Source organism: Leucoraja erinacea, chromosome 3 (assembly GCF_028641065.1).
Source record: "Leucoraja erinacea ecotype New England chromosome 3, Leri_hhj_1, whole genome shotgun sequence".
NCBI classification, from domain to species: Eukaryota; Metazoa; Chordata; class Chondrichthyes; order Rajiformes; family Rajidae; genus Leucoraja; species Leucoraja erinaceus.
The window spans coordinates 70,420,421-70,447,262 of NC_073379.1; the positions used below are offsets into that span (position 1 = coordinate 70,420,421).

The following is a 26,842-nucleotide window of genomic DNA, read 5'->3' on the forward strand; positions in this document are numbered from 1 at the left end:
ACCTCATGCCACCATTTGCAGTAAGTGGTGTCTTTCAACTTCATGCCACCATTTGCAGTAAGTGGTGTCTTTCAACTTCAAGCCACACCCAAGCCACCATTTGCAGTAAGTAGTGCCTTTCAACTTCAATCCAAAGCAACCAAGCCACCATTTGCAGTAAGTAGTGCCTTTCAACTTCAAGCCAAAGCTCCCAAGCCACCAATTGCAGTAAGTAGTGCCTTTCAACTTCATGCCACCATTTGCAGTAAGTAGTGCCTTTCAATTTCAAGACACACCCAAGCCAAGCCAACCAGGGGGGGGGGGGGGGAGGGGGGAGGAGGGTGCTTTCTGGAGTGAGGGATATGAGCCATTTTAGAACTAATAGACATTTCTTTTGCAAGCTTTCTGGAGCGCTAGTATGAAACAATTTTAGAACCAATAGACATATTTTTTGCAAGCTTTAGAACCAATAGAGACATTTTTTGCAAGCTTTAGAACCAATAGACATTTTTTGCAAGCTTTAGAACCAATAGACATTTTTTTTTGCAAGCTTTAGAACCATTAGACATTTTTTGCAAGCTTTTGAACCAATAGACATTTTTTTTGCAAGCTTTAGAACCAATAGACATTTTTTTGCAAGCTTTAGAACCAAAAGACATTTTTTGCAAGCTTTAGAATCAATAGACACACTTTTGAACCAATAGACATTTCTTTGCAAGCTTTAGAACCAATAGACACTTTTTTTTTTTGCAAGCTTTAGAACCAATAGACTTTTTTTTTTTGCAAGCTTTAGAACCAATAGAGACACTTTTTGGAAGCTTTAGAACCAATAGACATTTTTTTGCAAGCTTTAGAACCAATAGACATTTTTTTTGCAAGCTTTAGAACCAATAGACACATTCTGCAAGCATTTTAGAACCACTAAGGGCACTTAAATTTGAGTAGACATGTGTTCAGTGTTATTTACAGCTCAGAGACAACCATCTGCCTTCCTCCATCTTGAAGAGACTGTGTGGCATACCACTTCCCGGTTTTATAGTCCCTCCCCCCTGCCACCAGTGGGGGCAGCAGAGAGAATGGGGAATTTTGTAAAAACATTAACATCTCTGTCATTTTTAATCAACGGGAAAAATCCTCGGCACACATGCGGCGGAGGGGGGCTCTGAGCGAGGTGGCCAAAAATGACGGCCGTAGGTGGCGGCGTTCTCTCGGAAATCGCAGCACAGATGGCCAAAACCGGTCAAGAACAGACTTTTAGTAATATAGATACTAGACCAAGTGGGACCCATTGGGTCCCTGTCAGACGGGTGGCCTGATCCCCCAATGCAACCTGTTCCCCCAATGCAATATTCCACCACTCACCCATAGCCCCCACTGGAGGCCTGGTCACCAACACAAGATTCGACCACTCCCCTGCCTCCCCAAGCACTGGACTTTAAATAAAATCCAATTGCACTTCCCCTGCCTCCCCCAGCACTTCCAATTCCACTTTCCATGGCCCCTCCCCCTCCTGTGCTACCAGGACCACGACTAAGTGTTCTATGATGGCAACATTGTTGCAAATGTCAGGGGACTATGAGATCCAATTGTGACATCATAGCTGCAACTGCCAGAGCAGAGTCATGGTTATTCTTCTCAAAGTTGGCTTTTTTAAACTTGTAAATATCAATAACGTGAAATATGACATTAAATCTGAAGGAAACTTGACAAGTTCGACGACGGGAAAAAGCTGAATAAGGTTCTGCAAAAATGTTAGCGCTATCGTGTACCGTTTTGGCGTAAATACAATCTCAATCATGGACACACACACACACACATATAGATTGAAACAAGATGAGACTTTTAATAGTATATAGATGGATAGATGGAAAGAACAACATTAATTAAGCAATTGAAGAATGATTGGCGCAAGACAAAGCACTGAGGAATTACGCCACTGATGTCCTATATGGGTATGAATAACCACAACTATCTGCCTCTGTGTGATTGAAGTTTATTTTCCCCTTGTTGTCCATTGACTTTAGTTTTATCTCGGTGCCGTAGGTCCTTCTTAGTTGATGTTACGTTAATATCAAGGGCAGCCACTCTCAATCCTTCTCTGGAATTCAGCTCACGTTGATGTGTGACAAGGTCCAGAGCTGAGTGATCTTAACAACTTCCAAACTGGGTATCAGTAATCAGGTTATTGGTGAGCAAATGCCACTTGACAGGTCTGTAGTCAACACAGTCCATCAATTTCTGATAATTGGGAATAAACTAATTGTTAGTAATATGCTACATGGGTTTTCCCTGTTTATGTGAGCAAGATGTAATGGACATTGTTTTTCACATCAAGTAGTACATAGCGGTGCTGTATCTGCATTGGAAAGTTTGATTAGAAGTGTGCAGGATCCAGGAGTGCAGGATTTCAGAACTACCATGATACGCCGAGTAATAATAACTCGGGGGTCAGGCAGCATCTATGGATGGTATGAATAGGAGACATTTCCATTTGGGGCCTTTCTTGAAACCCGGAAGAACTCCAGCATTTTGTGGTCTATGCAGGATTCCAGCATCTGCAATTCTTTCTGACACCTAGTAATGGACATAGAAGTTCCCACAGGAGTACCGGTATATTCTTCCTTTCTTCAGAGTTTTTTCATGTGTTGTTGCACATGGAGAAGGGCTTCCCATGCATATAGAACCACCTCAGGAGGGCGTCTAGTGAGTGAAACAGGACATAACTAGAGATTGTGATGGAGCAATCTGCTACATTGTGTGTAAGGTTTGATTTCCTATAGACAATTATATTGGGCTGTTTCTTGATTAGTCTGTTGGACAGCTCTCCCATTTTAAGCACAAAGCCCTAAGGATTTGTGAGGAGAGCTTGTCTGGATTGGGAACAACTTTGCCGAGCCTAAATTTAGTTACTCGTCAATGCTGGGTGGTTCGTCCAGTTACAATCTGAACTAAATGCGACCAGGCATGGAACTTTAACATTGTAATGGAGAGAACATTACTGATAGAGACAAAGGGAAATATTATGTAATTAACATTTTGTTGAATTAATTGAGGTTACTTGAATGATTTTCATTTTGGAAATCATCACCAAAGAATATTAATGTGACTTGGCACCAAGATGAATGTTACATGTCCTGCTGAATATAATCTGCTTTATTTTTGAAAAGATGCAAATGGAATTGAATATCACACAATTATCTGCAAATATCCCCACTGGTGGAAATGTCATTGCTGACGCAGGTAGAGATAACTGAAGCTTACTGAATACTTCTTGGAATTCCCTGTTCAGGCACAGTAATAATTGATCTCCAAACCCCACAATTGACTTCCTTTATGCTGATTTGGAAACATCTCCAATGTCTGAAGATACCTGTGCCTCTCAGATTACCAAGGCACCTCAAGATCTATCAGTGAACCATGGAAAAGATCACCCTCAGACTGAGGAATTGCAAAAAGGACGAGGGAAGGACTGCAGCTTTCCTGACTGCAAGGTCATTGTTGGACTAGGTGGATGTTGATGTGGATTTGGTGTTCACAGCATCTGACACAACGATGATGTTAAGAAATTGGAGTAGATCTTTGTGGTGTGGCAAATAATTTTTATGTTGGTATTAGATTTGGAACATCAGAATCTCTTAAGTTATCAGTTACATACTGAGGCATTGATCTAAGTTTCTTTTAGAAGGAGTTTGGAAAGATTAAAACATAGGGCAGTACCAATGCATAGCTCATGAATAAGATTTATCACATTTAAAAGAACATTGCGTGGGCTTGAAAAGTCAATTCTTTAAAAAAAAAAAAAAATTCAATTGCATAAAATCATGATTCATTTTTTCAATCAGTTACCATGACAGTAGAAATTATTAGATTGTGCTCTTTAGTATCAGCTTATGTGAAAATAATAATGCACCACCAACCAACCCTTCTGCAATAATCTTTCATCTATTATCTCTCTGTCACTGCCTGGTGATCGGGTTCTTGTGATAATAGCTGAATAATAGGACACATGTAATATAATTGATATGTATAGAATTGTTGTTATGGCTAGACACAGAGTTGCAGATATTAATCTGATAAAGACTTTTTTTTAATTGAAAGAACCATTTCTGCATTTCTTCATATAGACTACCAATGAATATATATTTATTTTTCTACATATTTCTTGTTTGATCACGATTTAACAGAAAATAGCATTACATTGATTGTTTCCATATATTATGAGACAATTTTTGAGAGAAAAACAAAATTCGTGTTTAAAGCAGATGACTTTTTAAACATCTGGAGGAACAGCACCTAATTTTCCAAGCTTGGTAGTTTACAACCCAATGCTATGAATGTTTAATTATCCAACTTTAAGTAGTACCACCCTATTCCCTCGCTCTTTCGAATTCTACCCATTCCTGTCCCCCCATTTCAGTGTGCACACAATTTCCCCACTATCTCGCCCTTCTTCCTCTCCCTCCGACAACCCTCTTCCACCTATATCCTTCCCCTGGGCTTTTCTCCACATCTGACACTCTTTTATCTCCATTTCATCTCCAGCCTTTCGCATTAACTCCGCCCATCTGCCAATCAAACAACACTCATTTGTATAGGAAGGAACTGCAGATGCTGGTTTAAACCAAAGATAGATTAAAACATGCTGGAGTAACTCAACGGGACAGATAACATCTCTGGATAAAAGGAATGGGTCACCCAATCCTATCCAGAGATGTTGCCTGTCCTGCTGAGTTACTCCAGCATTTTGTGTCAACCCTCAGCTGTATCCACCTATCACTTACCAGGCTTTGTCTGACCTCCACCTCTGTTTAAGTTTTTCCCCCTTGACTACAGTCAGTCTGAAGAAGGGTCCTGACCGGAAATGTTGCTTATCCATTCCTTCCACAGATGCTACCTGACCCGCTGAGTTATTCCAGCACTTTGTGTTTTGCTCTGACCTTTTACCAATCTCTTAATTATATTAAATTTCTTCAACAAATGTTGGGTACCATTTTCAGGTTGGTACAATGGGAAAGCAATTCAGAGAAACATGAGCTAATATATTTGAAACGGCAAACTCAGATGCGAATGGAGAGACTTGGAAGTAGATATTTATGGATTCCTGAAAACATCAGTCCAGGTAGATTGATGGTTAAGATGGATACTTTTGCAAAATATAACGTGCTGGAGGAACTCAGTGGGTCAAACAGCAACTGTGGAGAAATGGACAGAGGATATTTCTGATCGAGATCCATCTTCAGACACAGCCAAAATGTTATGTCCATTTCCTTCGTAGTTGCTTCATGACCTACAATTCCTCCAACTTTTGTTCAAGATTCCATCGTCTACAGTTTCTTGTGTCTCCATATGGGTTACTTTATTAGACACAACATTACATGTAAAGTAAAAAAGGGCTAAAACATGAGTCAGGCCACAGCAAAAAATACTATGCTAAATTTTAGTCACCAGATAACAGTAATATCATAATAACATTAAGAAAAGAACAAGGAAAATTTATGAGGTAGTTGACAGATCTGAGAAATTTTAGCTAGGAGTTATTAGGTTGGCATGGAAGCAATCGGCCAAATTGGCTCTTTGCTATAAGTTATTGGATAAACAATTAAATTAAAATTTTGAAGTGTGCACCTGGCAAATGTGGCCTCCTGCTGGGAGCTTGGAGTCAGAAAATTATCGCTGTAATGACATTTATTTCTCCATTGTCTCAACAGATGACACTTGTAATTTTTTTTTAATGAGAAGTAACAAGGCATCAGGTACATTTTTCCTGTCATTTCGCAGTCGTTGGAAATTAATTGAAAATAATGCCAATATAAATTTAATTCCCTTGGTGTTTTTTTATAATATCAGTGCACAGGTGCTCAGATAAGTTTATTATTATCTACACCAGGGTTCAATTAAATACTGTGTTCATGTTAAGCACATAGAACAAACATTATACATTTGGCAATAATAAATACAACTCTAAATATTACACGTGCAAAACACTCGTTTTGGGTGGAAGATTTTTGTACAAATAGGGTGCAAGAAACGAGTAGTACAAAATAATTAACTAGACTAGACTAAGTAGGACCCGTTAGGTCCCTGTCACATGGGAGGCCTAGTCCCCCAACGCAACCCATTTCCCAATGCAATATTCCACCACTCACCCGTTCCCCCAATGCAACTCGTCCCCCCAAAGCAATATTGCACCACTCACGCATAGTCCCCAACTGCACAGGCACGGCTCATTTCACCTCATCCTCCAGCACTCCCTCCCCCTCCTCTTCACCATCCCTCTTCTTTCCCCTCTCCTGCTTCCCTCCGCAATCCCTCCTTCACCTCTCCCTCCCTCGCCTTTCCCCTACCCACAGTCACTCCCTTCCTCCCTCCTTAACTCCTCTTCCCTCCCTACCCCCCTTCTCTCTATCTCTCTATCCCCCACTCCTCACCTCCACCTATCCCCCCGACTATCCCTCCTGACCTCCCCCACTGCCCTCCTCTCCCTACCTCCCCCCTCCTCTCTATTCCCCACTCCCTACGCCCCCCCACTCCCTCTATTCCCCCTCCTCCCCCACTTTCCCCCTCTACCTCCCTAGCCCTTCCTCTCCCTCAATCCCCCACTCTCCCTCCTCACCTCCCCAGGATCCTTCCCCTCTCGTCCCCCAATCTCTCCCCCACCACTCCCTCCCTCTCCTTTCCCCTACCTTCCGTCACTCCATAAAAAGCAGCATTTGCAGTTCCTTCCTCCACAGGTCATTCATTGTTAGCTGTCGTTTAGATCTCGTTGACTTGACGATTGAACCGGTGTGTGTGTGTGTGTGTGTGTGTGTGTGTGTGTGTGTGTGTGTGTGTGTGTGTGTGTGTGTGTGTGTGTGTGTGTGTGTGTGTGTGTGTGTGTGTGTGTGTGTGTGTGTGCCCGCCCGCTGCTCTGCTGCTCGGCCACCCTGCAAACCGACTCTCCCTCCCTCTGCCCACTCCAGCTCAGCTGCCGCTCGGCCCATCCTCTTCCTGTCCGACCGCCCGCTGCTGCAGTTCGGCTTGTCCCCACCCTGCCCACCCACTCGGCCCGTCCCCGCCCTGCCCTCCCGCCTACCTGTCTGCCTGCTCGCTGATGCTGCCGGTCAATGTTCATCATGGTGGGCACCACGAGTTTCGATGAGCTGGTGGAGAAAATCTCCTCCGAGAATGCTGTGAGGGTGAGTTACTGCAATGGTGGCTGCGGCGGAGGAGAGGACACGGGGGGGATGGGTAGACGGGATCACCAATGTTGCAGAGGGCGGGCGAGGGAGAGAGGTGAGTGATGAGAGAGGGAAAGACGGGACCAGGGCATTCACTGGGCCTCCACTGAAAGCCCCCCCCGCGGCCGTCGCCCGTTGTGGGGGAGACGATAGACAAGCTATTGTGAGGAGGGGAGAGAGGAATTTGTGAGTGAGGCGGGACAGGCCGCCTCCGGTGGGGCAGGAAGGGGCGTCGCCATCCCGGCCGTAGCATTGACTGACAGGAGAAGAGACCAATCTTCTGAAGGAATCTGCGCACAGGCGTTTGTTTAAGATTTTAAATCTCGATAACTTTTACAATATACCACCTATTGGAACGAAACTTGTTGCACACGTAGCACAGGAGAACAGTAAGTAACCTGGTGAAAGATCGTAGCGCTCTCGCGTACCGTTTTTGCGCAAATCGAAAAACCCCGCAAACTGGAAGAGCACAAGATCAGAGTTTTAGTTATGTTTAGATAGATAACAGATTAACTGAATGAGGGTTAAGAATAAGAGTATGTGGCAGCACCTCCAGGAAGGGGGTGTGAAAGAAGTGATTGGGTCAGTGAGGAAGAAGTTGATCTTATGTCTAGATATCCAAGCTTTCAAGCTGTTGTATCTTGTATCTTGAATGAGCACGTGCCCTTGTGGGGCACCGGTGTTGAGGGTCATGGTGAAGGAAATTTTTTGTTTTGTTTAAAGACACAGCACAGAAACAGGCCCTTTGGCCCACCAAGTCCACATCAACCAACGATCCTCGCACACTAACACACTACATACAGTAGGGCCAATTTTACATTTATACCAAGCCATTTAACCTGCAAACTTGAATGTGTTTGGAGTATTGGAAGAAATCAAAGAGCTCGGAGAAAACGCATTCAGGTCTCGGGGAGAACGTACAAACTCCGTACAGACAAGCACCTGTCGTCAGGATGAAAACCTGGGTCTCTGGCACTGTAAGACAGTGGCTCTACCGCTAAGTTACCGTGCCACTCTAAGAAAAGTTATGACTAATTCTTACTGAATGAAGATTGTTGAAGTTGAAAGTTGAAGATATCGGCGAAGTCCATGGCCAGTTGATTGGTGCATACTTTTCAGAACCTAGGGACTCCATCTATGCCGTCCGCTTTCTGAGAGTTGACCCATGTGAAAGCAGATCTGACTTCAGCCACCAACATGTCTGGCAGTGGTGATGTGAGAAAGGGGTGATCATTGGCTCATTACTCTTTTTGAACGGTGACCAAAGTGTTGACTCACAAAACTGGGTTGGTATCCAATGGGGGGCTAAGGTCACATGTTACAACGCATGTTAAAAGACAGTCTTCCAAAGACATGGTCTCAAAGAAATCACCGAGCTCAGCTACACTTCTCTTGCAATGGATTAGGAAGTCAAAATAAAAATAAGAATATTGTGTTTCACTACTATATTTCCAATGTGAAAAGTGGATAAATGTTGAGAGAAATTTCAGTACTCAGATAAGACATAACTTCTTTAAACTGCTATATTTCATTTTTTAGGGAAATCTGGCTTGATCAGCGGGGTACGATACAACATAGCAGAAAATATGCCTGGGCCCCACCATACCTGGAAACAGGGGCGGTAAACCCAGGGGGGCCAGAGGGGGCACGTCCCCTCCATGTTTTGAGAGGTGGGGGACATCCCCCGCAAGTTTTTGTAATCCGGATTTTAAAACCCGGTGAAATCTCCGCTTTCCGCGAGACAGTCGGGGTGGGACTGATGATCGAGGGCGCCGATTGGACGAGAAAGACGTCGGTCAGCAGGCAATGGGGGTGGGACATGATTCAGCGCGATGATTGGAGGAGGGAGGAGTGGGGGTGGGTGGGGCTGAGGATAGAGCACGGTGATTGGAGGAGGGAGACGTGGCACAGACCTGCGCTTCATCCGCAGCCAGGATCGATCCCGGCCGGGTCTCCGGCGCTGTCCTGTCCCCTCCCAAGTACCACCCCCCAACCCCCCCGCGGGTTGCCAGAGAGGTCGGCAGCAAAGATCCTCCGCTATAGGATCTTTGGTCGGGAGTCAGACGGGCGCGGTGCCCCCAGGCCCACAGCCAGTGCAGAGAAACAGCGCTAAACCCAGCTCAACTTTGCCTGTTCCGCCAGGTGAGCCTACAGCCTTCCTGGACTTGCGGGAAATATGGCCAGCGCGGAGAAGCTGCGCAGGTATCTTGTCAGGCCAGACAGGGCTGTAGTTAACCCAGTGAGACAGGCAGAGTTGAGCTGCATTTAGCACTGGATTGAATCTCCGAAGCCTCGTGCGTGTGTGAGTGTGTGCATGCGCAAGTGGCCGCCAAAAACTGTGTCCCCCGTCCCCTCCACGTTTTGATAGCGAGTTTCGCTCTTGCCTGGAAAGCAATTACACAGGCTAGGAATTAAAGCATTGATCTGCTCCACAGTTCAACAAACACAGGACAACATCTGAAGAAGGGTTTTGGCCAGAAACGTTGCCTATTTCCTTCGTTCCATAGATGCTGCTGCACCCGCTGAGTTTCTCCGGCAATTTTGTGTACCTTCGATTTTCCAGAATCTGCAGTTCCTTCTTAAACACAGAACAACATCTTGTCTATGGGAATAGTCACAGCCTGCCCCAAAGAACCGGAGTCACTCACACAGCTGGAGTTCCCTTCCTTACCTACAAAGGGAATGTGTGAAAATATTCCCGATCTGCAGTTTGCAAGGCCTTCCCACCAAAAATGCTATGCCATACCACAGAATTTGTAAGGGCATTTGTCTATCAAATATTGCCCTTAAATTAAGCTGCCTGAATGGAAGAGAATAATATGACATAGGCTTTTGAAAACTACTTTTGTATATTAATTGGTAGGGAATCAATCACAGGCTAGTCAAATATGGTGTCATAACTAAGGATGTGGCTATATAATTGCAAATATCACTCTACGTCATTAAGAGGTTAATCATTTGCTTAATAAAAAATAGCCTTGCTCTGCTAAAAGATAAAATGAACAATGCTGATCATTTGATTGAATCACTCAGCCAGGTGTCACTTGCATTACTAACAACCTTTATTGAGAGATTATTGCTCAGGTTGTCCAATACACTAAATGGTGTGATATTGTACGTAAATAAAAGGCCTGTGTGTCAACCAAACTGGAAATAAGTTTTCATCGATGTGCTTCTGATATGCGGCAATTGTTAATTTAAAGAGGATCAGTTTGAGCCAGGTTTTTCACCAGCTGTTATGAATTTGATCCTGAGGGGCAAAGTAAGGGAGAGGATGGAAAGTCAACTTATAGTGACCCAGAAAAAATATTGTGGAGTAAGAGGTTTATCACAATCACACATAAAGTTAAGTAAAAAACCATACTTACCTCTTTAGTGGCAAACCAGTGAACTCATTCAAGAGTTCTAACCAGTAGTCATTCAATACTGGTTAGATCAGATTATAACTGAAAGACACCAGCAGACATGGTGTCAATATTGGTACAAGTCACAATGAAGTACATTCAAGGGGTCCAACTAACTTTAGGTAGATCTCAGGTGTGTCTACATACCATCCAGTCCATTTTAGGGCTAGATATATTTCAGGCATTCTTGAAAAACTGGAAGGAACAGGATTGAATGGTTTGCTTTTGCCCCCACCCCCACCCCTCAAACCCCCCTAAACAGCAGCATCAAGGTCCAGTTTCTGCTTCAAGCTAATCGGTAACAAGTAAAATCACGTTTCAGAGACTCGGGCGAACCCCATTTCCTTAGGACACTTGATATCTGGTCTTGGCTTTCTGATATTTCTGATCTAATTGTGAGGATGTTATATGGATGTTATTGTGCTTGTCTTTGTTTCATGAATCAAGTATCTTCTAAATTCATGCAGAATGCCAAATTTGGAAGAATCACTATGGTTTGGTGAAGATGACAAGGTAACAGAACATGCCTATTATAACAGTATTCCAGGGAAGGTTCCTCCTCCTGGCAGGTTTATTGATGCCCGACTTAGAGAGGTTCATCAGCCAGGGTTGAATCAGATTCTGCCTGCACATCCTTTTGATGCTAACCAGGTTAGTACATTTACTTATTTGGCCGTGAGATAATTTTAACTTTAATATTTATAATATCTATAATATATTTAATTGCTTAAACATACTCCAAATAAGATTATTAATGCTTGAATTTAAGATTAAAACAGCTCTCAATGCAATGCAATATGTTCAAGTAACTTCTGTATATTGTGTACTAACATAGCATTTAAAACCATAATTAAGAAAGAAAATATATCAGAATGGCAGAGAAAAAAGAATTCTACAAGAGTACTTCTACTTTCTAAATTTCTTTAAAAATAAATAATAACAAAATCTGATTTACCTCGAGTATCGTGAGTACTGCATGGGATAGATTTAATCTGTGGTTTATCATGCCAAATTATCTTAGCAAGGGCCAACAAGATTTCAAATGTTAGGGTACGATTCAATAGACTTATCACTTCCCTGAATCTGGATCAAATAATTTTGTTCATGTGCTAATCATTAAGCAGCATTGTTGCAGAACTAGTAGAGTTTGTTGTCCCATGGTGGTATAGGATTGTCCAATGAGTCAGCACGGATTCAATGGGTCATAAGACCTCCTTTTAAATTGCAATGACATGTACATGTAGAACGTGAATGATATCTGATTAATCCACAGTAGGAATATTGAACATCCACAGAATCTAGGTGTGCTGACAAGAGCAGGAACCAAGTTTCTCTTCTGTGGCTAAGCAAAGTGGAATTACAACATTTTACTGACATTAGGATCACCTTAGCTTTAGATCATTACTGAGGCAGGAAAGAAAAGTCATAAAGTACCAAACAGAAAAACATTAGCATAGTCAGCATGAGTTGCAATAAATGGTTGATCAACATTATTGAATTTATCAAATAAGCTATGGAAATTGGAAATGAAAAAGTTGCTCCTGAGTTCTCTCTTAACTTTCTCCCCTCTCAACTCAATACTGTGCCCTCTGGCAAAGTTTCTCAGTGATAATTTTAGTTTAGTTGAGTTTAGAGATACAGTGTGGAAACAGGCCCTTCGGCCCACCGACTCTGCACTGACCAGTGATCCCCGCAAATTAGCAGTACCCTACACACACTAGTGACAATTTTACATTTATACCAAGCCAATTAACGTACAAACCTATACGTTTTTGGAGTGTGGGAGGAAACCGAAGATCTCGGAGAATTACGGAGAAAACCCACGCAGGTCACGGGGAGAACGTACAAACTCCATACAGACAGATCCTGGGTAGTCAGGATCGAACCCAGGTCTCTGATGTTGTAAGGCAGCAGCTTTAACGCTATGCCACCCCTAATAGTACCAATGATCTGTCGTAGACCAACCACATCGATGCAACAGCTAAAAAGACACATCAATGACTAGTTCCAAAGAAGGTGTGGAAATTTGGCATGTTTCCAATGACTCTTACAAACTTCTCCAGGTGCACCTTAAAAGTATACAGTTGGGTTGCATCATAGTTTGGTTAGAAACATAGAAACATAGAAAATACGTGCAGAAGGATGCCAGCACTGCCATTCATTGTGATCATGGCTGATCGCCCCCAATCAATAACCCATGCCGGCCTTCTCCCCATATCCCTTGATTCTACTAGCCTCTAGAGCTCTATCTAACTCTCTTAAATCCATCCAGTGATTTGGCATCCACTGCCCTCTGTGGCAGGGAATTCCACAAATTCACAACTCTCTGGGTGAAAAAGTTTTTTCTCACCTCAGTCTTAAATGGCCTTCCCTTTATTCTAAGACTGTGGCCCCTGGTTCTGGACTAGCCCAACATTGGGAAATTTTTTCCTGCGTCTAGCTTGCCCAGCCCTTTTATAATTGTATATGTTTCTATAGGATCTTCCCCTCATCCTTCTAAACTCCAGTGAATACAAGCCTAGTCTTTTCAATCTTTCCTCATATGACAGTCCCGCCATCCCAGGGATCAATCTTGTGAACCTACGCTGCACTGCCTCAATCACAAGAATGTCCTTCCTCAAATTAGGAGACCAAGACTGTACACAGTACTCCAGATGTGGTCTCACCAGAGCCCTATACAACTGCAGAAGAACCTCTTTACTCCTATACTGAAATCCTCTTGTCATGAAGGCCAACATTCCATTAGCTTTCTTCACTGCCTGCTGTACCTGTAAGCCAACTTTCAGTGACCGGTGTACAAGGACGCCCAGGTCTCGCTGCACCTCCCCCTTACCTAACCTAACCCCATTGAGATAATAATATGCCCCCTTGTTTTTGCCGCCAAAATGGATAACCTAATTTATCTATATTATACTGCATCTGCCACGCATCTGCCCACTCACTCAACCTGTCCAGGTCACCCTGCAACCTCCTAACATCCTCTTCACAGTTCACACTGCCACCCAGCTTTGTGTCATCTGCAAACTTGCTAGTGTTGCTCCTAATTCCCTCTTCCAAATCATTAATATATATATGGTAAACAGTTGCGGCCCCAACACTGAGCCTTGCGGCACTCCACTCGCCACTGCCTGCCATTCTGAAAAAGACCCGTTCACTCCTACTCTTTGCTTCCTGTCTGCCAACCAATTTTCTATCCATGCCAACACCCTACCCCCCAATACCATGTGCTCGAACTTTAGTCACCAGTCTCCCGTGCAGGACCTTATCAAAGGCTTTCTGAAAGTCTGGATACACTACATCCAATGGCTCCCCTTCATCCATTTTACTTGTCACATCCTCAAAAAATTCCAGAATATTAGTCAAGCATGATTTCCCTTTCATAAATCCATGTTGACTTGGACTAATCCTTTTATTTCTATCCAAATGCCCCATTATTGCCTCTTTAATAATTGACCAGCATCTTTCCCACCACCGAAGTCAGGCTAATTGGTCTATAATTCTCAGTTTTCTCTCTCGCTCCTTTCTTGAAAAGTGGGATAACATTAGCTATCCTCCAATCCATAGGAACTGATCCTGAATGTATTGAACATTGGAAAATGATCACCAATGCGTCCACTATTTCTAGAACCACCTCCCTGAGGACGCTGGGATGCAGACCATCAGGTCCAGGGGATTTATCATCCTTCAGTGCCATTAGCCTACCCAATACTATTTCTCGCCTAATGAAAATTTCTATCAGTTCCTCTACCCCCTTAGATCCTCTGTCCTCCAGTACATATGGGAGATTGTTTGTGTCTTCCTTAGTGAAGACAGATCCGAAGTACCTGTTCAACTCAAGACCAGTTCTGCCCAAGACAGCAAGAAATTGTAGAGGTGTAGATGTACAGTGCATTCAGAAAGTATTCAGACCCCTTCACTTTATCCACATTTTGTTCCGTTACAGCCTTATTCTAAAATTGATTAAATTCATTTTTTTTATCATCAATCTACACGCAATACCCCATAATAAAAGAGCGAAAACAGGTGTTTAGAAATGTTTGCAATGTAATTAAAAAGAAATAACTGAAATATCACACTTACATAAGTATTCAGACCCTTTATGGGCCTGTCCGACTTAGGCAACTTTTTAGGTGACTGCAGGAGACTATGCGGTCGCCACATGGTCGCCACGTGTTCACGGGTGATTGCCGGATAGTCACCTTCGTGGTTGTGAGGAATTCCCGCATTCTGGGAACTAGTTGCGGCCTCATTATGGTCAATGCAAATTTTTCAACATGTTGAAAAATTAGCGGCGACTAGAATGTAGCCGCCAAGGAGAGTAGCAAGAATTCTCGTGCCATAGGCGCAGTAGTAATGGGTTGCCAGGAGGTCGAAGGTTGTCGTAGGTTTTCGTAGGTTGTAGCCGGTGCTGACTGGTGAATTTCGTTGGCTCATTGGGAAAAAAAAACCATAAGCAGTAGTTTTTAGAACCAAGGATAGCCGACCAGTAATGTTAATTTTCACCAAGCTTCACAGCCGTGTATCTCTGGCTTCTTAAAAGTTGTCTCCATTCCTTCTCCCCCCTTCTTCCCCCACTCTTTTAAAGGACTTGCGTGACCCTTCCCGTATACTGTGCTTTCACCGTCTTAATTACAGCGCCAACCTTCCTGTTCATCGCGGTGTGTGTCTGTATCACATTGGCTTTGCACAGTGTGAATTTCACTCAGACAGCGCTCCCCCCGCTTGCCCTGTCCCCCGCCTGCATAACAGGCTGGTGTGTGTGTGTGTGTGTGCCATCCTCTCAAGCTCTGTCAAGTTGGATGGTGAGCGTCGATGCACAGTTATTTTCAGGTCCCTCCAGAGATGTTTGATCAGGTTCAAGTTCAGGCTTTGGCTGGGCCACTCAAGGACATTCACAGGCTTGTCATGAAGCCACTCCTGCGTTGTCTTGGCTGTGTGCTTAGGGCCATTGTCCTGTTGGAAGCTGAACCTCCACCCCAGTCTGAGGTCCAGGACGCTCTGGAACAGGTTTTCATCAAGGATCTCTCTATACATTGCTCCTTTCATCTTTCTCTTGATCCCGACTAGTTTCCCAGTTCCTGCCGCTGAAAAACATTCCCATAGCATGATGCTGCCACCACCATGCTACATTGTAGGTGTGGTATTGACCAGGTGATGGGCAGCGCATGGTTTCCTCCAGACGTGACGCTTGGCATTCAGGCAAATGAGTTCAATCTTGATTTCATCAGACCAGAGAATCTTGTTTCTCATGCCTTTTGGCAAATTCCAAGCGAGCTGTCATGTGCCTTTTACTGAGGAGTGGCTTTTGTCTGGTCAATCTACCATAAAGGCCTGATTGGTTGTGTGCTGCAGATATAGTTGTCCTTCAAGAAGGTTCTCCCATCTCCACAGAGGAATTCTGAAGCTCTGCCAGAATGACCATCAGGTTCTTGGTCACCTCCCTGACCAAGGCCCTTCTCCCCCGATTGCCCAGTTTGGTCGGGCGGCCAACTCCATGAAGAGTCCTGGTGGTTCCAAAGTTCTTCCATTTAAAAATGATGGAGGCCACTGTGCTCTTCGGGACCTGCAATGCTGCAGAAATTGTTTTATACCCTTTCCCAGATCTGTGTCTCGACACAATCCTGTCTTGGAGGTCTATGGACAATTCCTTCATCTTCATGGCTTGGTTGGGGTCAAGGAAAGAGCGTTCACATCGCGGCCCTGTTTCTACCAATCTTTCCACCACCACGCACAAGAAGCAATAAGACAGACACCATTGTATGCAGATGCCGAGAAGTGTGTTCAGCTCTGGCTGAACAACTTCTAATCTTGTGTGTGGACTCAATAAGAAGATGGCTTGGTTTTTGCTGTGCGAACTTATATAGACAGGTGTCTGCCTTTCCAAATCATGTCCAATCAATTTAATTTACCACTGGTGGGCTCCAATCAAGTTGTAGAAACATCTCGCGGATAATCAATGGAAACATGATTAAACTAAGCTCAATTTTGAGTGTCATCACAAAGGGTCTGAATACTTATGTAAATGTGATATTTCAGTTATTTATTTTTAATTACTTTGCAAACATATCTAAACACCTGTTTTCGCTTCTTCATTCTGGGATACAGTGTGTAGATTGATGATAACAAAAATGAATTTAATCTATTTTAAAATAAGGCTGTAACGTAACAAAATGTGGAAAAAGTGAAGGGGTCTGAATACTTTCTGGATGCACTGTCGCCCAGTTCATCACACAGGCCAAACTTCCCACCATCTACACTTTGTGCTGTCTCAGAAAAACATACAAAATAACATAAGGACTTGGTCAGGCCCTGGAAATGTATCCACCTTACTGTGTTTTAAAGCCATCTATATCATCTTTGGTAATTCATATCTGATCTTAAACTTCTCAACTCTTATACCTCAACTCCTTAGCTTACATGACCTTCTCCTCTGCATTAATTTAATATTTCCCCATCTCTTGTGCATCTGTGCAAAAATAACCATACAGATCTTTCCCAAGCCCTGCTCTTACTCTTAATATATCTGCAGAATCTTTTAGACTTTTCTTTTTCCTTGCCATCCAGCCCCATTTCATGTCTTCTTTTTGCCCTCTTAATTGCTTTCATGTTCTCCAACACTTCTTGTACTCTGGGGAGAAAATTTGGGGGTAAAATGTAGGAATCATTGAAACTAAGTGAAAGGTGACAGAATCAAATTTAGAAAGCTAGTAGAATATTTCAGAGAGATTGGAATGCAACTATGGAAGTTATGTTGCAATTATATAAAACTCTGGCTAATTCCCACTTAGAAACATCATTCCAACTAGAGAAATGTTTTCATTCTTTTAATCTTCTTGCTTTGTTATTTTAGGCTTGGAACCCTTAATGTTGAACAATTTTACTTTGTTACTGTAGCCAGTGTTGACCATAGGACAAGATCAAAGCTACTATCAAGGCCAGCACCTGGGTGAGGATCACAGTGAAGACTGGAGACATGCACTCGACAGATCTGGTAAATAAATAACACTTCAGAAAATAACTAGAGTCACTTGGTGCATGTGCAACAAAAGCTAGTAAATATAACGCAAAACAATCCTCCAGTTAAGCAGCTTCCAAGATATTCTTATTGATGATGGCATCAGAGTACATCCGTGTCACTTCCTCATTCAGCAAATGAATTTTCTTTAGCTCTCCATGGAAGTGTTCATTTGTAAATACACCATGTAAATACCCCATGTGATGTTGTAAATTGTGCTAAAATACATTAATTCATCTCCAAATTATTGGGAAAATTTGCCTTGTCTGACATTCATTTTTGCTCAGATATATTTTAACTTAGATATATTTACTAAGACTCTGATCTGCATTTTAAACCAAAGATGATTGTTAAAATGAATGACCAAAATCTTGGTGAAAAGCATAGATTTTGGGCAGAGTTTTGAAAGCAAGGAGGTGTTGCAAAGGCAAGGTGGATTTAATTGAAAAATCCTTCCACCAGTGGGACAACAGGATGACAAAGACCAGGATTACAGTTCCAGATATATAGTGCAGCTGTGGAAAGTTATAGGTTTTAAAAAAAGAGCAGTCCATGAAGAAATTAAACAAGAAGAACAAGAGGCAAGATGAGAAAGACTTATTTATACATTAGTTTATGTCTGAGAATACATTGTCTGAAAGGGTGGAGCAAACATATAGTTTTCATAAGGAAATTAAACCGTATGAAATGTAAAATGATCACAGAACTATGGGGAAAAAAGCACAGGAGAGGGATTTTTTTTATCTATTCACTATTGGGGTTGTGGGTATCAATGACAAGGTCAGCATATATTGTCAATCTCTAGAAACCTGTGAGAAGGTTGTGGTAAAGGACTTTTCTTCATCTGATGCAGACCTCTGATTATCCACCATGAAATAGGGGAGAGTTAAACACACAATACATTTTCATGTCAAATGTTGAATTAGTTCAAAGGAAGCCTCAAGGTGTGATATTACTCTATGCCAGAAACCATTGTTCTTCTTGGTATTAGAGTATCCTATTAAAGTAGCATAAATGAGTAACTGCAAAACATGTTGTAGATGGTATTCTCTGCAGCCACACTGTACTGGTGGTGAGGGTGTTTAGGGTGGATGGCATCATGTGAGTTGTTTTGTCCTCAGTGGTAATGAGTAAAGATCTTCGAGCTCTAAGATCTTTGGTATTGAGCTTGGATTTTCTTAGAGTTGCACTCTAGTTGACTAGTGGAGGATATTCCATTACACTCTGCTTTCAGGTGGTGGAATGGATTTAGTTTGTCAGGATATGAGTCACTCCCACACTATTCCCTACCTCTGAACTGCTCTTGTAGACACAACATTTATGTGTTTGGCTCAATTAAGCTTCCTGTCAATGATAGGCACAGGGAGTTCAGCAATGTTAAGATCCTCAGGTAAGTGTTTAGACTCTCTCTTGTCCAGTGCCTGGCACTTGTGTGGTGTGAATGATACTTGTCACATCGGCCCATGCCTAAATGTATAAGTTTTAAAGCTTGTAAGCATGGACTGCTTCTTTTTTTGAGGAGTTGTGAATGGAATTGGATTTTTGATGCCACACTCATGCCTTGCTGTCATGTGAAGACATTCTTGCCTCGCCTCTGGAATTTAGATCTTTGGTCTATGCTTGGATATGGAGATGATGAGGTCTTAAGTCGAGTGGTTCTGCTGAAACTCAAACGGTTGTTAAGCAGTTTATTGATGCCTAAATGCTGCTTAATAATACTGTTGATCACACCTTTCATACTTTGATGATGAATATGAGATTGATTGGGTTGTTTGTTACATAGCAGGATTTGATCTTGATAATTAAAGAACATTTTCAAATATGATGTGGCCGAGGGCCCTTTCTGTGCTATAAATTTGTATGGTTGATCTATGTAGAATATCACAAGTATGACTGTGCTATTCTATATTTTCATTATAGAAACATATGCTCAAACAGCAGGTTTATACAATCTGACCTGCATAATCAAGTCAAGTCAAGTCAAGTCAAGTTTATTTGTCACATACACATACGAGATGTGCAGTGAAATGAAAGTGGCAATGCTCGCGGACTTTTGTGCAAAAGACAAACAACCAAACAACCAAACAAACTATAAACACAATCATAACACACATATTCTTTTACATAATAAATAATGGAAGGAAAAACGTTCAGTAGAGTTAGTCCCTGGTGAGATAGGCGTGTACAGTCCGAATGGCCTCTGGGAAGAAACTCCTTCTCAACCTCTCCGTTCTCACCGCATGGCAACGGAGGTGTTTGCCTGACCGTAGCAGCTGGAACAGTCCGTTGCAGGGGTGGAAGGGATCTCCCATGATATTGTTGGCTCTGGAGTTGCACCTGCAGGGGGGCAAGTGAAGTTCCCATAATGCGTTTGGCCGAACACTCTACTCTCTGCAGAGCCTTCTTGTCCTTGGCAGAGCAATTCCCAAACCAGATGGTAATGGTCCCGGACAAGATGCTTTCCACCGCCGCTGCGTAGAAGCACTGGAGGATTCTCAGAGACACTCTGAATTTCCTCAATTGCCTGAGGTGGTAAAGGCGCTGGCTTGCCTTACTCACGAGTGCTGAGGCGTGTGATGCCCATGTCATATCCTTGGAGATGTAGACTCCCAGATATTTAAAACAGTTCACCCTATCCACAGGATCCCCATTTATCCTTAATGGAGTGTATGTCCTCGGATGATGTGCCCTCCTAAAGTCCATGATCAGCTCCTTCGTTTTTTTGATGTTCAAGAGGAGGCTGTTATCCTGGCACCAGAGTGCTAGACCAGCCACCTCCTCCCGGTAGGCCTTCTCGTCGTTGTCTGAGATCAGGCCCACCACCACAGTGTCATCAGCAAACTTAATTATTGAATTGGAGCTGAACCTAGCCACACAGTCATGTGTGTACAGGGAGTACAATAGGGGGCTGAGGACGCAACCCTGGGGCGATCCTGTGCTCAGGGTGAGGGACTTCGATGTATTCCCTCCCATCTTGACTACCTGGGGCCTGGCGGTGAGAAAGTCCACGACCCAGGCACACAGGGAGGTGTTGAGCCCCAATTCCATTAGCTTCCCGGCCAGTCTGTTGGGGACTATCGTGTTGAAGGCTGAACTGTAGTCTATGAACAGCATCCTCACGTAGCCCCCCTTCTGGCTGTCCAGATGGGAGAGAGCGGTGTGCAAGACCTGGGAGACCGCATCGTCCGTGGATCTGTTCGGACGATATGCGAACTGCAACGGGTCCATGTTCCGAGGGAGGAAGGCGCAGATGTGTTTCTTCACCAGCCTCTCAAAGCATTGCCATTGCCATTCCTGTGCTCCCTGTGAGTGTATCTTCCCTGCTAAGTGTAATATTTGGTGGAATCTGACCTCACACAGCTCAGCATTAATTGTGATATGAATAATTTTCTTATTTTATAGTTTGGTGAGGTATAGTTATTTTATAGATTACATTTATAAATCTTTACAACTCATTCCACAAGAATAATTTTCCGATATTTATTTAAATATTTGTCAGGAATTTCAATGGATATTTCTTAATTGTCCTTCTGGGTTTACTTTCTTTCTTACTAATTTGCAAGTGCCTTTCATCTTTGCTCAGAGATGAGCTGCTGGATTATTGCATCCATTTAAATGTTACTAAATAGACTAATTAGAATCACAAGAATCTGTGGATGCTGGAATTTTGAGAAAAGCATAAAGTGCTGAGAGAACAGCAGGTTAGGCAGCAGACTGTGGTGGGAATGGGCAGATAAAGCTTAGGGCCAGACCCTTCCTCAGTCTTAAGATGGGGCCCCGACTTGAAACGTCATCTGTCTATTCCCTCCACTAATGCAGCCTGATCCATTAAGTTCCTCTTGCAGCTAGTGTTTAGACCACTAATTGGTACTAAAGAGCCTGTCCCACTTTCACAACCAGTTCACGACCTCGGCCGAGTTTGCCCTTGACTCATATTCGCAGCATGGTCGTCACGAGGTCGTAGGAGGTTGTAGGTAGGTCATAGGTAGTTCGTAGGTAGGTCGTGATGCTAGTCGTAAGTTCTCATGGCATCAAGTAGCTCGGGGCGTTTTTCTAGCCTGATGAAAAATGTCCATGAGTAAAAAAGGTAGTGGATTAGGTCATGAAAGTGGGACAGGCCCTTATATGCTACCAGAAACAAAGCAAAGTGGTGTGTAGCTTCATTCTAAGATGGAGAACCTGAAGCTTGAATTGGGCTGATAGAAAATTGCAGGAACAATATTTCACATTTTCTTCAGGACAAAGATGTTTTTTTTTGTTTTTAGTCAGGTTGAGAACCTTTTATTTGTTTCCCTCATGGACGTTTAAATAGTGTTACATTCCTCATATACCTGTGTAGATATATGGACCGAGTTGCCAGAGAAGGTAGTTGAGGCAGGTAGTATAACAACATTTTAAAGACATTTGGATAGGTGCGGATAGGAAATGTCTTTAGAGGGATATGGGCCAAATCTGGGCAGGTGCGACCAGTGTAGATGGGGAATCTTGATTGGCGTGGATAAATTGGGCTGTAGGGCCTGTTTCCATGCTGTATGACTATACATTCTCAGAAAATAGAGGTCAATAATAGGTCAATAAGCTGACTAAAAGCTGACAAAATATTCCAGAGTACTCCATGGCACCATCAGAGTTTATTTTCTGATATTAGAAAGATAGGTCTAGGAAGTGCTCATCACTTTTGTAATGTGATGTATTGATAGAAGTTATATCACCTAGAAATCATGGATGACAGACGATTTTCCAATTTGTATCTGCCTCTTCGACATGTCCATAGTCTCAGTCTTCCAAGTTATTTAACTTCTGCCTCCTTGCATTTCTGTAATGATTGTAATGTTAAAATTGTACAAGGCATTGGTGAGGCCAATTCTGGAGTATGGTGTACAATTTTGGCCGCCTAATTATAGGAAGGATGTCAACAAAATAGAGAGAGTACAGAGGAGATTTACTAGAATGCTGCCTGGGTTTCAGCAACTAAGTTACAGAGAAAAGTTGAACAAGTTAGGTCTTTATTCTTTGTAGTGCAGAATGTTAAGGGGGGACTTGATAGAGGTCTTTAAAATGTTGAGAGGGATAGACAGAGTTGATGTGGATCAGCTTTTCCCACTGAGAGTAGGGAAGATTCAAACAAGAGGACATGACTTGAGAATTAAGGGACAGAAGTTTAGGGGTAACATGAGGGGGAACTTCTTTACTCAGAGAGTGGTAGCTGTGTGGAATGAGCTTCCAGTGAAGGTGGTGGAGGCAGGTTCGATTTTATCATTTAAAAATAAATTGGATAGTTATATGGACGGGAAAGGGATGGAGGGTTATGGTCTGAGTGCAGGTAGATGGGACTAGGGGAGAATACGTGTTCGGCACGGACTAGAAGGGCCGAGATGGCCTGTTTCCGTGCTGTAATTGTTATATGGTTATAAATGATTATGGTTACTTAGACCTCCTTTACATTCCTTTCTTGAAATCTATAGGCTCTTCCGGTGATTTATATGTTCAGCCTGAGATGAGACTCCACATACCCAAAAGTGGCGAAGCACCAACATATGTTAACACTCAACATCTAGATCTGACGCCTCTGGCAACATTGCAGATAGATCCCAGCTCCAGCACAGAGATCGGCGAGTCATCAAACAACAGTGAAGATAGCTCAATAAAAGATGTCTTTGATATGAGTAAGTATAGATTTCATTCTCTTTACCATTCCCAGACATTTTCAGAATTATTGTCAGAAACATGGGCACTCCAGTGCTCTGTAGAGATTATAAAAACATCTCTATTTGGACAGCTTATGATAATTACCAACAGATAGTTATATGGATGGGAAGGGAATGGAGGGTTATGGTTTGAGCGCAGGTATATGGGACTAGGGGAGATTATGTGTTCGGCACGGACTAGAAGGGTCGAGATGGCCTGTTTCCGTGCTGTAATTGTTATATGGTTATATGGTTATGTTTGCTCAATAAATCCACCATAATTCTGCAATATTTATTCTTATTTCACTGTAAACTTTGGCCCACATTTAGACCCGATAAATACAAGAATGAATCATTAGTTGATACTTATTTCAGAAATTAAAAAGGATTTTATTTTGTATTATTGTAGTTGATGTCACATTAAATGATGCGAAAGGCAGTTTAACAGCGGTAATCAGAGACAAATATTCATGTGTTGCATTGAGTATTGATCACTATTTTGATGGGAATGCAGAAGCAGTTAGAACAAGGTTTGTTAATATTTAGAGTTAGTCTAAAAAAACACATAAAAATTCTGTTACCAAGTCCCCAAGTTGTTAGATATTCTAATTATCCCCTGTAATGTTTTTAGAAGTAAAAGCATATCATTTCAAGTTTGTTGTCCACCCACCATGTTTCAAAGAGAATGGAGTAAATAGAAAGCACAATCAGCAGGTACATAATTATCATTTCAAGGCGTTAACAAATAGTTCCTGATCGTTCAAAAAAACATTGAACTAACCTGTTCTTATTGAAGCCTTTTTTGATTACTAAATGTTTTCATGTGTCAAAGGGAGTGTGAACAGGGTCACAGCTGTCATGAGCACAATGGGCCAAATGGCCTCCTCCTGTGCCAAAAATACCTATGGTTCTGTGGTTATGGGTGCAAGTGGACTGATCCCAAATAGTCTTGCTACACAGGGCCCCAAACTATTATAATCCAGTTCTAGTAGGAACCCTCAGTGCTGTTTCAGCTATGTGTAGATTCAAGGTCACCGGTAATGAAGAATCTTCAATATTTGAACTAACAAGTGTTAATAAAGGTGGATGCACATTTTAAATGTTTAGTGATACAGCATGGAAACAGGCCATTCGGACCACTGAGTCCATGCTGACCATCGATCACCTGTTCACTCTGGTTCTATGTTACCCACTTACTCACTCTCTGCAGTCACACTAGTGGCAGTTTACAAATAACCTACAATCCTGCACATCTTTTGGATGTGGGAGGAATCCGGAGCATCCAGAAGAAACTCATGTGGCCACAGGGAGAAGGTACAAATTCCATACAGACAACACCTGAGGTCAGGATTAATGCCGGGTCTCTGGTGCTGTGAAGCAGTGGCTCTTCAGCTGTGCCGCTCTGCTGCTCTCTTCATCTCATTATTCATTTTTCAATATTTTATTGATTGCTCCTTGCCCTTAAAGAGGTGATAGTCTGACACCTAGAATCCGTGCAGTCCTCTGGCGAAGATATTCACACAATCCTATTGGGATTTCCAAGATTTAAACCCAGCAAAGTTGAAGGAGTTGTGAAATATTCCACCAGGGGCTTCGCATTGAAGGCAGCCTCTGCCTACAGTCTGTTTGCTTTTCTATCTTTTTTAAATTTTTATTTATTTTAAGTACGTTTCTTTAGTTTCTTTAGCTTTTCTACGTGGGGGAAGGGGGTAGAGTAAAGGGGAAACCGTTTCCCAGTTACTTCCTGGCGAGGACGTGTCTATTCTCCGAGTCGCATCCTCGTCTCCCTCCTCGTGGCCTACCATCTAGATTGGAGCGGCCATTCCTGCTGGGGACCCGGACCTCCAGCAGCGTCGGCACAGCGCTGGGTTTACCGCTGAGCGGGCGATCGCCGTTGAAGCTCCGGAGTGTTGGGCCTGCTGCTTCAACATCGCGGAACTGTGGTTTGAAGAGCTTCCAACATGGGCTTTGCTGACTTCAACATCACAGAGTCCTGGAACCCTTTGCCGAGGGCCGCCAGCGTTGAATCTCCGCCCAGCTTGGCCTGTGGACTTCGGGAGCTGTGGACTCCGGTAGGAGGTGGCCGATTCGGATGTCCAAGCCGCGGAGGACATCCTCCAGTCCCGACGTCGGACTTCCATCACCCCGGCGAGAGGGCCTGAACATCGGGCCGCCCGTAGCGGTGACAGCGGGGAGTTCAGGAGCCCCCCAACCACGGGAGGACAACAGAGGAGGATGACTGAACTTTGGAGCCTTCCCTCACAGTGGGAATCTTTGATCCCGCTGTGTGGGGATGTCTGTTTAAAAACTATCGAGTTCTGTGCTCTTTATTATTCGTATGGCTGTATGGCGACCACATATTTCACTGTACCAATTGGTACATGTGACAAATAAATGTCAACATGGGCTTTGTATCTTGTATCTTGTATCTTGTATCTTGAAATATGTCCACGTAGGAAAGGTGTACAACTTGCAGGGAAACCTGCAGATGGCGCCCTGATCAAGCACATGCCACCCTTGTTCTTCGTCTAAGTGATTGGCAGGTGCTGTCAAAGTAGCCAGGTGAAAAAGTGCAGTACATTTTGTAGTTGGCACACAATGCAGTCACAGCACATTAGTGGGGAAACAATGAATACTCAAGGTGTAATGCTGAGTTTCAGCACTGCCACTGGAACAGCATATCCAGGCATTTCATGAGTTTTGGATCACACTCCTGGCTTGCGCTTTGTTGATTATGGAAAGGTTTGGGGATGTCAGCAGGTGAGTCACACTGCAAATACCCAGCCTCTGACCTCTGGCTTGTAGCCAAAGCAGTGGACAGATTGGCTATTTCAGGAACACCTGTATTCAGTACAATATCTGGGATGTTGCCTGGTCACATAGCCTCTGCTGTATTCTGAACTGTCAGCCATGACTTGATATCACAGCGATTGAATCAAATTGGCTGTAGACTGTCCTCTTTGAGAGTAGTGATGTCAAGAGGAGGCTACGATAGATCACCTACTCATCCCTGCTTGGACTCCAGAAGTCTGACCTGATCCATGAGTTGCAAGATCATTTAACTCTGTCTAACACATGGGTTTGCTGGTTATTAGTCATGTACTATCTTCCCTAAGATCCATAAACAGAACTGCCCTGACAGAGCCATTGTTTCTCCCTGCTTTTGTCCCACTGAACTTGTCTCTGCAAAAAATCAGAAGCAGATATCATAGTGGTTTTAGAGCTATTTGGTTGAAGGTGGCTAGAGAAGTCATATTTTAGAGCAAATCATCTCTTGATTCACAGAGGAGAGCCAAGTCTAGCAATGGCAGCTAAATCTCAGTAGATGGGAAGGAATAGGTTGGGATAGGAATGAATGGTTGTATAGGCAGAGGCAAGGTATGACTCAACGCCTTCCAGTTCAATGGGGAAATGCTGCCAGCTGAGATATGATTGATGCTAGACACAAAAAGCTGGAGTAACTCAGCTGGACTTAGCATCTCTGGAGAGAAGAAATGAGTGACATATTGATTAGAAACCCTTCTTCAGAATGGTTAGGGG

The 26,842-nt window shown here is 43.1% G+C and overlaps 1 protein-coding gene across 1 annotated transcript in view; it reads left to right on the forward strand.

Annotated features, from left to right (window-relative positions):
* Positions 1–26,842, forward strand: part of shc3 (SHC (Src homology 2 domain containing) transforming protein 3) — a 141,156-nt gene that overhangs the window by 105,323 nt on the left and 8,991 nt on the right. The window contains exons 8-10 of the mRNA XM_055632882.1: positions 11,068–11,251; positions 17,495–17,591; positions 23,081–23,281. Of these exons, the coding sequence (XP_055488857.1) occupies positions 11,068–11,251; positions 17,495–17,591; positions 23,081–23,281 (482 nt within the window). The remainder of the gene's footprint in view (positions 1–11,067; positions 11,252–17,494; positions 17,592–23,080; positions 23,282–26,842) is intronic.